The sequence below is a fragment of the Lissotriton vulgaris genome, chromosome 2_2 (assembly GCF_964263255.1).
Source record: "Lissotriton vulgaris chromosome 2_2, aLisVul1.2, whole genome shotgun sequence".
Classification (NCBI taxonomy): Eukaryota; Metazoa; Chordata; class Amphibia; order Caudata; family Salamandridae; genus Lissotriton; species Lissotriton vulgaris.
Genome location: NC_141688.1, coordinates 109226109 through 109238931, shown reverse-complemented (window position 1 = coordinate 109238931; position 12823 = coordinate 109226109). Strand labels below are relative to the sequence as shown.

Below are 12823 nucleotides of genomic sequence, written 5' to 3'. Positions count from 1 at the left end.
TCCCCAGCCGACATCGACCCCAGCCTCCTCCTCGATATGGACACAAAGCCGGATCGGCGCAGACCAATGTCGGGACCGACGCCGACTGGTTCTTTCGTACCACTGTTCTTCCCTGGTGTTCGCTATAGCTCTGAGTGGCTACCAGAGGAGGGTGAGGAGGACTGGGAGGAGTCTGTGGACCCTTTGGCAGACCAGTTAAAGGAAGCAGACTGGAGAGAGGAGTTGGGAGAAGCCAGTGATCTGGACACCTCCCCAGACCTTGGCATGCTATCTCCCCCTACCGTGGCTTCGGAGGAGGGTGCATCTTCGTCAGTGGTGTTCCTTAGGGCGGCGAAGGCCCTAAACCTTGAGCCTCCTACGGTGGTGGTCAGGACTAACCTCCTGAAGAGGTGCTTCACCCTCTTCGGAGCCCCTACTGCCCTTCAATGAGACCCTTACGGACATCCTTTTGGGCACTTGGTCCAAGCCCAACACAGGGGCTCCTGTGGACAGAATGATTGCCTAACGCCACCGCCCGGCCCATGGCAACCCCATTTACCTTTCTCAACATCCCACCCCTGAGAGCTTGATGGTCCAAACATCGACTTCCAAGGGCACATTCCGTACTGCACCACCTGATGGAGAATCCAAGAAGCTGGACCATCTTCGAAAGAGGATGTTTTCTTCCTCCAGCTTAGGACTGCTGTCAGTGAACACTGCATGTCTCTTGGGCCGTTACTCCCACTCGGTGTGGACACGGTCGTGCAGGTGCTGTCACAGTGCCCGGTGGAGGCCCGGGCCGTGCTGTCCTGTGCAGTTGCCGAAGGGAGAGATGCAGCGAAGTTCGCCATAAGATGTGGGCTGGACGCCGCCGACTCGCTAGGCAGGACGATTTCCACATCAGTAGCACTGAGACGCTACGCCTGGTTAAAGTCCACTGGCTTTTCTGATGATGTCCAAGCAACACTTTTGGGCATGGCCTTCGATGGCTGTCCCCTGACAATAGGCTCAAGCGCTTTAAGGATTCTAGGGCTACAGCCAGATCGTTGAGCCTCGCTTCCACCTCCCGCCCAGCGCAGTCTACTTTTCGCCCCTTTCGTGGATATGGAAGGTCTGCCCCGCCACGTTCCACCCAGATCCACAGGACTGCGCAAGCTGTCCAGCCTCTGAGCGGCCAGGGACGTGGATCACACCACCGTGGATCGGGGGGCCAGCGGCCGGCCAGTCCACCAGTGCCCCCTCTGCAGCAGGCTCCAAACCCTCCTAGTCCGTCCTTTCAGGGCCACCAATTGCCAGTGGGCGGCAGGATTCGCCATCACTTCCCAACTGGCTCAGCATCACGTCGGATAGGTGGGTTTTTCAGATTGTCCGAAGGGGCTACTCTCTCCCCTTTAAGACTACCCCTCCATCCATGCCACCTCAATTCCATCACATGTCGGATGATCACCTGCCCTACTCAAACAGGAAGTTACTGCTCTCTTGGCCAAGGGAGCCATTGAGCGTGTTCCTACTCCAGAAGTAGGTCGTGGTTGTTATTCTCACTACTTTCTGGTGCCCAGGAAGGACAAGGGCCTGCGTCCTATCTTGAATCTCAGGAGAATTATAAGATGTTGACACTGGCTCAGGTCCTGTCTGCCTTCGACCCTGGAGACTGGATGGTAGCGTTGGACTTGCAGGACTCTTATTTTTGCATTCCCGTCCTGTCAGCCCATCGGCATTACCTACTTTTCACAGTAGGCCAAGAGCACTTTCAGTCTACAGTGCTTCCCTTTGGTCTTACAAGCGCCCCTCAGGAGTTCACGAAAGCGATGGCGGTGGTCGCAGTTCATCTCCACAGATCAGGCTGGTTGTTGAAGGCGGGCTCGCCCCAGGCGGTCGTCTCCCACCTCCAGACTACGGCAACCTCCTGAATTCGCTGGGATTCACCATCAATGTCCCGAAGTCACACCTGATTCCCTCTCAGAAGCTCCTCTTCATCGGAGCGGTTCTGGACACAGCGCAGTTATGGGCTTATCCTCGCGAGCAGCGATTCTGGGATATTCGGCTATGAATCCGATCTTTCAGCCTCTATCCCGTGTTTTGAGCAGAATGGCCCTACTGGGCCTTATGGCCGCCTGCATTCTGCTGGTGGACTATACCAGGTGGCAAATACGGGTGCTGCAGGGGGACCTGAAGTTTCAGTGGGCACAGCATTAGGGGAATCTTTCCAATTGCATCCAGATCTTGGAGGGCACTGCACACCAATTGCAGTGGTGGCTAACAAACCAGGATTGGGTCAACGGCAGATCCCTCTCCCTTCCCCAACCAGAGTTCACAGTGGGGACAGATGACTCACTTCTGGGGTGGATTCACAAAAGGGGGTGGTGATGAACAGAGTGTCTGAATTGAGCAGACCACTCTTACCCAGTCCAAAGATCAGGGCTTGATCCATCACCGTTATTTATCTCACTGCCCCATCCCAGCTCAGAATCTGGCTATATGCAAATCAGTCTGTCCCTGGCCCAGTGCATCATGGGAACAGGGCAGACTAAACTACCAAGCCAATTCTTTACCAGAAAGGAGACAAGCTACCGGGGACCGGTTTCTGGCATTTCAGCCTTCTTCGGCCCGGCTTGCTTGAATCCTGATGGAGCAGTGAGAAAGGGACTCATGTCTGAGTATACCCTGCCACACCTATAGTGGCCAAAATCGATTCACAAAAGGGGGTGGTGATGAACAGAGTGTCTGAATTGAGCAGACCACTCTTACCCAGTCCAAAGATCAGGGCTTGATCCATCACCGTTATTTATCTCACTGCCCCATCCCAGCTCAGAACCTGGCTATATGCAAATCAGTCTGTCCCTGGCCCAGTGCATCATGGGAACAGGGCAGACTAAACTACCAAGCCAATTCTTTACCAGAAAGGAGACAAGCTACCGGGGACCGGTTTCTGGCATTTCAGCCTTCTTCGGCCCGGCTTGCTTGAATCCTGATGGAGCAGTGAGAAAGGGACTCATGTCTGAGTATACCCTGCCACACCTATAGTGGCCAAAATCGATTCACAAAAGGGGGTGGTGATGAACAGAGTGTCTGAATTGAGCAGACCACTCTTACCCAGTCCAAAGATCAGGGCTTGATCCATCACCGTTATTTATCTCACTGCCCCATCCACTTCTGGGGTGGGGCGGCCACATGGGAGAGGCGGAGATCAGAGGCCTCTGGTCTCTGGCGGAGTCCGGGCTCCACATGAACCTTCTGGAGTTTCGGGCAATCCGTCTTGCACTGAAGGCATTCCTTCCTTCTGTCAAAGGGAGAGTAGTGCAGGTGTTCACGTGCAACACCTCCATGTAGTACTGCAACAAACAGGGCAGGGTGGGGTAGTGGACCCTATGCCAGGAGGCACTTTGTCTCTGGAAGTGGCTGGAAAATCAGGGCATGTCCCTGGTGGTTCAACACCTGGCAGGTTCTCTGAACGCCCGGGCCGACGAACTCTGCCTCTGGTGTTATGTTATGTTATGTTATGTTACTTTATTTCTTGTATAGCGCACGGCTACTCCAGGGAGCATGCCGGCGCTTTAGCAAAGAATAACAACATAAAAACAGCAGTCACACAACAGAAAGAAGCAGAGAATGAAAAGGGTCTATTTCATAAAAAGCCATGTTTTCAGGTCCTTTCTAAAGGCAAGAAGACAGGGAGCCTGTCTCAAGGACAGTGGTAGGTTGTTCCAAACTTTAGGTGTTAAATAGCGGAAAGACCGACCTCCCAATCGTGCGCGACGAATTACAGGAACAGTCATCATAGACAGACCAGATGACCTGAGAGTCCTGCTCGGTGCATACCGGGAAAGACGTTTCCCAATATACTTGGGGCCAATACCATGAAGGGCCTTAAAGCCACAGTCAGGCATTTGAAAGTAATTCGCTTGGAGATGGGTAGCCAATGTAGAGTGTTCAGTAAGGCAGTGGCACCAGCTCTCCTCGGGAGTCCAAAGATGGTACGGGCTGCCGAATTCTGGACAACTTGCAAACGGGTCATAAGATATTTTGGAAGACCCAAAAAGAGAGCGTTTGCGTAGTCCAGTCGTGAACCGATCAATGCCTGAACAACTGTTTTCCTGTGGTTAAGTGAAAGTAGAGGAAGAAATTTCCTCAACATCCGTAAAATGCCGAAGCATTTCCCAACAAGAGACAGGATGTGAGGTCTAAAGGATAGTTCACAATCTACTACCACTCCCAAATTCTTGGCCTTAAAAGAGACCTTGTCAGGAGGAAACATATCTTGTGGCCACCAAGATTTCCAATCAGGTTCAGGGGCGCAACAGAAAAAGAGAAGCTCTGACTTGTCTGAGTTGCATTTTAAGCCATGACATCTAAACCACTCAAACACCGCACCAAGGCAATCCCTGATCTGTCTGCCATTGAAAAACCCACCCCTATCACATGTGAACAGGAGTTGGGTATCATCAGCATATGACACGATCATGATGCATGGTGCATGATGGATCACGAATGGCATCTTCACTCGGAGGTGGTGAAAGGTCTCTTTCAGCGGTGGGGAGAACCTTGCTTAGATCTATTCGCCACCGAAGAGAACACTCAATGTCAGCAATTCTGTGGGTTGGATGTTCCAAGGCGGCACTCGCTAGGCGACGCTTTCCGTCGCAAGTGGAGTTACAATCTTCTATACCTCTTTACGCCTATACCACTTCTGTACAGAGTACTGAAGAAGATCAAGTGCGACTGGGCCCAAGTCATTCTTGTGGCTCAGGGCTGGGCACCAAGAGTCTAGTATATCGAGCTTCTGCATATGGCCATTGATCTTCCGATCAGACTGCCCCTTTGGGAGGATCTTCTGTCGCAGCAGTAGGGGACGGTCCTCCACCCAAAACTGTCCAGCCTCCACCTCCTTGCGTGGAGATTGAGCGGCGGCAGTTGACAGGTTTGGACCTTCCTCCTGAATTCTGCAACGTTATCTTGGCAACCAGGCGTCCCTCCACCTAAACAGTATACGTCTATAGATGGAACAAATTTGTGGTATGGTGCGTAGCAAAGTCTATGGATCCCCTTTCTGCACCCCTTTCAAAGGTTCGCCTCTTCCTTCTTTCTTTGGCCCAGCAGGGCTCTGCTCTGGGCACCTTGAAAGGCTATCTTTCGGCCATCTTGGCCTTTCTTCGGCTTCCTTATCAGCTATCTCTTTTCAAGTCCCCTATTGTAAATTGCTTCCTTAAGGGCATTACTCACTTATTTACTCCAGTTTCTTTCGTAATGCCTCAGTGGGACTTGAATTTGGTTCTGGCCTACCTTATGTGCGCTCCTTTCTAGCCACTGCATAACTGTCCTCTCAGACTTTTCACTCTTAAAATTTCCTTTTTGGTCCCCATCACCTCTGCATGCAGGGTAAGTGAGCTTCAGACCCTTTCTTCAAAACCTCCTTTCCCGGAAATTCATCCGGACAAAGTTGTCCTTCGCACTAGGCCTTCTTTCCTTCCCAAAGTGTTTATCTTTTTCCAAATAGGTCGGACCATCACTTTGCCATCCTCCTTTCCGTCTCAGCATCCTTTTAAAGAGGAGGAGAGTCTCTACCGTCTGGATCCAAAACGTGCGCTTTCATTCTATCTGGATCGCACGAAACAATTCCTGGTGGTGATCAGCTCTTTGTTGGCTGCACGGGCGCTAAGAAGGTTCAGGCAGAGCTAAAACTAACAATCTCTCGATGGGTCGTTTTTTGCATACATATCTGCTACTCCTTAGCGAAAAAGGAACCTCCAGTGGGGTTGTGCGCCCATTCCAGTAGGGCGACGGCAGCCACTACTGCTTTAGGACGTGGAGTCCCCCTCAATGACATCTACCAGGCAGCTACGTGAGCTTCATTGCACATGTTTACCAACCACTACTGCCTGGTTAGCCAAGTCCTTAGAGACAGCTTTGTTGGCCGTTCCATTCTCCAGGACTTTCTGGTGTGAACTTGGTTCAAAGACCTACCTCCAGGGTTGGTATTGCTGGGGTATCTATTCTAAGGTGAGGAATCCATAACTAATTGTCTCTTTCAGATGAACAAGTTATTTACCTTCGGTAACGCTATATCTGTAAGAGACATAGATTAGTTATGGATCCCTCACCACCCCACCCATCCTCCCCGTTCGGCGAACTGACTTCTAGGGTAAGGGACTTCCTTTCAGGGCCCTGGTTTTGTGCACAAGTGGTCAGTGTCTTGCATTTCTCTGCGCTTTTGGCGTGGAATGTCGTGTAAAGAACTGACGTCAGCACGCAGGGGCCGCAACGTCATTCTGGCGACAACCATGAACACAGAGTTGACCGCCGCTACCCACCGACGCGCTGAAGAAATATTCTCTGGATCCAGTCTGACGCCTGGGGATAATTCTTAGGTGAGGAATCCAGAACTAATCTATGTCTCTTACAGATATATTGTTACCGAAGGTAAGTAACTTGTTCATTAATAAATACATTCCCTACAGTGAGGCAAATAATTCAAAAGATGATAACCCATGAATTGAAAGAACTTAGTGAATAGCCTATTCATTCAATACACTACAATGTGATTACTATTTGATTGATAGCAGCATCTATTGTAAGTTTGAAACTCACCCTTCTTGCTCTTTTGTTTCTGCAGCTGCTGTTACCTCCATCGCTTGGTTCAGTGAAGACAAACAGTTTGCAGTTGGATACAGAGATGGCAAGTTGCTAATGGGAACAAGAGAGCCACTGGACAAAGGAGAATTTGTTATAATTGATGCACACAAGGTAAATATTTCTTTTTATTTTTCCATGACCTTCTATAATTTTATAATTGGCTATAATTATTCTTTCTTGGAGTTTGTACAGTGGACTGGGTCCAAGAAGGTATCAGGGCACTGCACATTCATTTTGATTGCCAGTGAAATTTGCATTGTTGAAGGTAGTGCTACAAGAGTGATATAGCGAAGTTGTGTGTGCTTAGCGTATTCAGATGTGAAACGGAGATGTGTGCGCGCCATGGAATTGTAATCAGAAGTGGTACACAAAGGGCCCGAGCTTTCTTTTTATTGTTTTAGTTAAATATTTTTATTAAAACATAGGATAGTATAAGGTACAATATAAATCAATTGTCATTCAACAGTATAAATATGAAATCACGAGCACCATACCAATGAGCCTGTTAAGATAGGAGAGGTTTATAATTAAAAGGGAGGAAGACAGAACAGAGAGAATAAGTGGAAAAGAAGAGGGGAAAAAGAAAGAAAATTTGACTGGGACAATATATATCATAACGGAAAGATAATATTTAACTTTATAACACGTGTATGCTATATAGCTGAAAGAAACACATAGTGATGGATTCCTTACCTTAAAATTACCCCTAGGTGTCCGACTGTATCCGGAAAGTTTTCGTCAGCAGTACCCCTGTGCGTCAGAAGGTGGTGCTGTGCGGCTCCTCGTCCGTCGTTGCCATTGTGGTCGCTGAGATGACATGGCAGCTACTTAGACGCCGCCCTCGAGCGCTGACATCAGTTCTTTCTTTTTCTGCGCCAGCAAGCGCAGGTCCGGACAGAGTAGTACCCCATGTCATTTTTTGACTGTGTTTTTGAGGCTTTTGTCTCAGTTTTTTCGAGTCGATCGACTCCTGGTGTCATAGAGATGCCTGGTTTCAAGTCTTGCAGAGACTGACATCGAATGATGTCGGTGACGGACTCGCACAGCGTGTGTCTACTGCCTGCGGTGCAACCACGACCCCAAGTCGTGCCCCGACTGCCGGTCCATGGCGCCGAAGACTTTGCGGGAGCGGTCCCAAAAATTGCTGGAAGTCCGGCAGTCAGCTCAGCGCCGCTCAAGGTCCCGGTCCCATGGGAGGTCGGGGGACCGGTCGCGGAGCCATCCACATCTTTCTTCTGGATCGAAGTCTTCGCACTTGGGGTCAGGTAAAGCGAAGCACAAGAAGCCGAAGAAGCGTCATCGCTCGACGACTTCCCGTCGCGGCGAGGGTGTGGGTGGTGCCTCCCCTGCGGCTCCGGCAGAGCCTATGGTGTCACAGTCGGCCTACCCTCCCTTCCCGGGTCCGTCGGTGACTCCGGCCCAGCGGCAGGACTTTGTCAGCCATTACCCGCCTCTTTGGGCCTCTTCACTGTCGGCGGCTCCGCCGTAGCTGTCGGCTCCGGTGCCGCAGGGCCCCCAAGGCCAGGATCCCGGTCGACCTCGTTACGTTAACCCCACATGCACCACCTCCGACGTCGCCCTTGGCACCGGATGAAGATGCTCTTGGCACCGGACGCTGGAACGGCGTCGCTGGACGCCGATTCCGATGCCAATGGAGCCTTTCTACTCCTATGTCCAGCCTCCTTATTTTTGGCCTGTACATCAGCCTGAGGAGGAAGAGGAGGACTGGGAGGGGTCTGAGGACCCTCTCACAGCTCAGTGTGAGTATGACCCGGACTGGGCAGAGGAACTGGGGGAGGCCAGCAGTCTTGATACCTCTCCTGACCTTGGCATGCTTACTACTCCTACCGTGGCTACGGAGGAGGGTGCAAGTCATGCAGTGGTGTTGCGTAGGGCGGGGGGGGGCCCTCAACCTCCAACTTTCTACTGTGGCCGTCAGGACTAACCTCCTGACAAAGTGCTTCAGCCAGCGGCTACCTCTGCGGAGCCACTGCTGCCTTTCAATGAAGCACTTTCTGACGATCTTTTGGGCACCTGGTCCAGGCCCAACACAGGGGCTCTTGTGGATAGGAACATGACCCGATACCAACGCCCGGCCCCGGGTGACCCCATCTTCTTCTCCCAACACCCCACCCCTGAGAACTTGGTTGTCCAAGCCTCAGCGTCCCAGAGCGCATTCCCTACCGCATCCCGGACGGGGAGTCCAAGAAACTGGAACAATTTGGGAAGAAGATTGTTTCTTCAGCCAGTTCAGGGCTGTGGTCTGTGAACACTGCATGCCTCATGGGCCGTTACTCCCTCTCTGTGTGGGATATGGTGACGCAAGTGCAGCCTCAGTGTCCGGAGGAGGCGCTGACAGCCCTGTCGAAGGCTATTGCTGAGGGAGAGATGCAGCCAACTTGCTGGGCAGATCGATTTTCCACAGCGGTGGCGCCCCGCCACCACGCCTGGCTCCGGACTACTGGCTTCTCGGGGGATGTCCAGAACACCCTGATGGACATGTCCTTTGATGGCATTTGCCTTTTTGACAACAAGGCAGATAGCGTGTTAGAGCGTTTTAAGGACTCACGGGCTAAGGCCAAGTCCTTGGGCCTGTCGACCACTCACCCTCCTCCGCCTTTTCCTTTTCGCTCCTTTCGAGGCAACGGAAGGGGCGCCCTAGCATGTTCGCTTCAGAGCCACAGGCCGCAGCAGCAACAGTCTCAGAGACTACACCTCCAGCCATGCCCTCCCAGTACCAACGCATGTCCGGGGATCACTTGGCACTTCTTCAACAGGAAGTCGCGGCCCTCCTGGCCAAGGGGGCTATTGAGCTCTTTCCTGTGCCAGAAGTAGGACGTGGTAGTTATTCCAACTATTTTCTGGTGCCCAAGAAGAACGGGCCTGCATCCTAGCTTGGACCTCGGGGGCGTCAATCGCTTCCTCCGGAAGGAGAAGTTCAAAATGCTGACTCTGGTCTTGTCTGCTCTCGACCCTGAAGACTGGATGGTAGCGCTGGACTTGCAGGACGCATGTTTCCACATTCCCCTCCTGCCGACCCACCGGCGTTACCTGTGGTTCATGGTAGGCCACAAGCATTTACAGTTTACCGCGCTCCCCTTTGGCATTACCAGCGCCCCTCAGGAGTTCACTAAAGTGATGGCGGTGGTCGCAGCTCATCTGCGCAGATCAGTGGTTCCAGTCTTCCCCTATCTCGATGACTGGCTGTTGAAGGCGGGCTCGCCCCAGGCAGTTGTTTCCCACCTCCCAGCTCACAGATGAACAGCGGGTCGGGGAGACTCTGCCACCGTCCTCCCTACCGCGATCAGCCGGCCGCTCCTTCCGGTCTAAATAGCCCTATGGGAATCACCACTTGAGTGCTAACCTCTGCTGTTAGCGGAAGTGCCTGGCTCTTAAGTGTCCGCCCTCCGCTCTACGGCTCTAATTGCCGAGTCGGACCGGGGCGGGCAGGCTGCAATATCGAGCCCAGGCAAAGCAGGGGACCTACTAATTATGCCGGTAACAGTTTAGGCAACTGAGATTTCAATTAAAATTATCTGCAACTGTTAACAAATGCGGCGGCGAAATTATTAAAAGCGCGTTTCTAGCACATAATGGCCCCACGCATCAATGCTCAATAGTCAGGTATTTTAAAATGCAGCTCACAGATGAACAGCGAGTCGGGGAGACTCTGCCACCGTCCTCCCTACCGCGATCAGCCGGCCGCTCCTTCCGGTCTAAATAGCCCTATGGGAATCACCACTAGAGTGCTAACCTCTGCTGTTAGCGGAAGTGCCTGGCTCTTACCTGTCCGCCCTCCGCTCTACGGCTCTAATTGCCGAGTCGGACAGGGGCGGGCAGGCTGCAATATCGAGCCCAGGCAAAGCTGGGGACCTACTAATTATGCGGGTAACAGTTTAGGCAACTGAGATTCCATTTAAAATCAACCGCAACTGTTAACAAATGCGGCGGCAAAATTATTAAAAGCGCGTTTCTAGCACCTAGTGGCCCCACGCATCAATGCTCAATAGTTAGGTATTTTAAAATGCAGCTCACAGATGAACAGCGGGTTGGGGAGACTCTGCCACCGTCCTGCCTACCGCCTCATCTTCATCTTGATCGCACAAAACAATTCTGGGTGGATGATCAACTCTTTGTTGGCTATGTGGGCGCCAAGAAAGGTTGGGCCGTGCAAAAACTGAGCATCTCTTGGTGGGTCGTCCTTTGCATTAAAATCTGTTATTCCTTGGTGAAAAAGGAGCCCCAGTATGGCTGCACGCTCATTCCACCAGGGCAACAGAAGCTTCTACTGCTTTGGGACGTGGAGTCCCACTCAGTGATATCTGCTAGGCAGTCACGTGAGCATCCCTGCACACGTTCCCAAAACATTACTGCCTGGATAGCCAAGTCCGAAGAGATGGCTTTTTTTGGCAGTTCAGTTCTCCAGGACTTTCTGGTGTGAACCTGGTTCGCAGACCCACCTCTGGGGTTGGTAATACTGGGGTATCTATTTTAAGGTAAGCAATCTATAACAAATAGTCTCTTTTAGATGAACAAGTTACTTACCTTCAGTGACGATATATCTGTAAGAGACTTGGCGTGGTGGGGAGTAGTCGTTCATGTTGTCCACTCTTCGTCTCCACAGCACTTAGTTCTCTGGAGAGGGTCATGCGGGCACCATAAACTTCCTCAATCATATGTCTGTACAACACTACATTGAATGCATCCCACTCCAGTCCGGTATCAGATGTTGTGCCCTCATTGTCCCGTAAATACGAGGAGATGTGGGTCTCAAGTGAAGAGCACAACGGGTCATCTCTGAGCGATCTAAGGGTAGAAGCTATTTGGGAAATTCGGTTCTCGGGTTCCTCCTTGTCAGATGAAGTTGCAGAGGACAATGGTCAGATAGTGTGCATCCCAGGTAATCAAGATATATCACTCTAGTGATGGCGTAATGGGAGCAACACAACAGGTCAATCCCAGTGTGTAAGTTGTGCAGTCTGGAATAGTAGGAATATTTCCCATTGGTGGGGTGTACACTTCACCAAGCCTCTTGTAGGGGGAGTTTGTTGTCCCAAGTCTGCAAATGTTGCGTGAGGAGGTTTCAGTGAGTCCCGGACAAGGGAGGGCATGAACAGTCCATGGCCAGTTTAGGAACACAATTAAAATCCCGTCCCATTATGTTCGAGTTTTCGGGTTGTGGAGCAGATCTGAGTTAAGCGATTGAAAAAAGATAAATTGGCCTGAGTTGGGTGCGTGTAGTGAGACCAGTGAGATTGGAATGCAATCTAGTAGGTCTTCCAATGTTACAAATCGACCCTCCGAATCTATGTGAGTGTTAATTATTTCCAACAGGGTCCCAGGCGCCACTTATATTAGAGCTCCCCTGGCTTAACCTGTGCATGTGGTTCCTACTAGTGTGCCTTTCCAGCGATTGCATGGAGTGACTGAGCCGTTAAATGTGCCTCTTGAAGGAGTGCTATTGTGACTTTACACCTCCGTAAGTATTGATAGACCCTGCAAGGCAACATACATTCCACGTCATAAATAGTACAGTGGTACACTGTGAGCATGACATCATTGGCATAATTACAAGCGTAGTAACCGCTCCCAGCCTCTTATCAGTACCCTCCCACTCCCCGACCTGAACCAAAAATCGTGGTGAAGGTACAGCAGAATCCGCCCACATACATATTATACTGTTCCTTTAAGTGTAGAAAATAAACTATAGACCAGAACATATTCCAACTCCCATTCCATGGCCAGTGTGCCAATGTGCGGCCGGCCATCAGCAGTTTTTTTCTAGGTGAACCAAGGAATCCTAAACGATGTCTACAGCAGTGTTATTTCACAATGTTGGGTGCAGTTGCACTTGCAATGGTGGGGAGGGGGTAGGACAATAAGGCTGTACATAGTCAGTGTTCCATATCTTAGTGTGAGTGTGGGATTGCTGGGAATTGACACCCTATGTATGGGACATTTGCGGTATTAAGCCTGCAACGCTGTCTCAAACCTGTAAGTTTTCTTCACATCAAGGTTTCAGAGGTTTGCAGGGTGTATATGGGTCCCCCGTGTAACACCACCGTCATCTTAGAGTTTGTTAGTGATTGAGTGTCCGCCTTAGCGTCCTCTCCTTCTGACCCCGATGGAAAAGAGGTACGGGATTCAACACGTTTCCGCTTGTTTCACCGCCTGGGCCCTTTCTCTCGCTGCCTCTTCCTTAGAAGGACCATGG

The 12823-nt window shown here is 51.2% G+C and overlaps 1 protein-coding gene across 9 annotated transcripts in view; it reads left to right on the top strand.

Annotated features, from left to right (window-relative positions):
* HERC1 (HECT and RLD domain containing E3 ubiquitin protein ligase family member 1) overlaps nucleotides 1-12823 on the top strand; it is a 2101515-nt gene that overhangs the window by 1544373 nt on the left and 544319 nt on the right. For all 9 annotated transcript variants that reach the window (XM_086959402.1, XM_086959399.1, XM_086959397.1 and 6 more), the window contains exon 55: nucleotides 6590-6720. In XM_086959402.1, the coding sequence (XP_086815528.1) occupies nucleotides 6590-6720 (131 nt within the window). The remainder of the gene's footprint in view (nucleotides 1-6589; nucleotides 6721-12823) is intronic.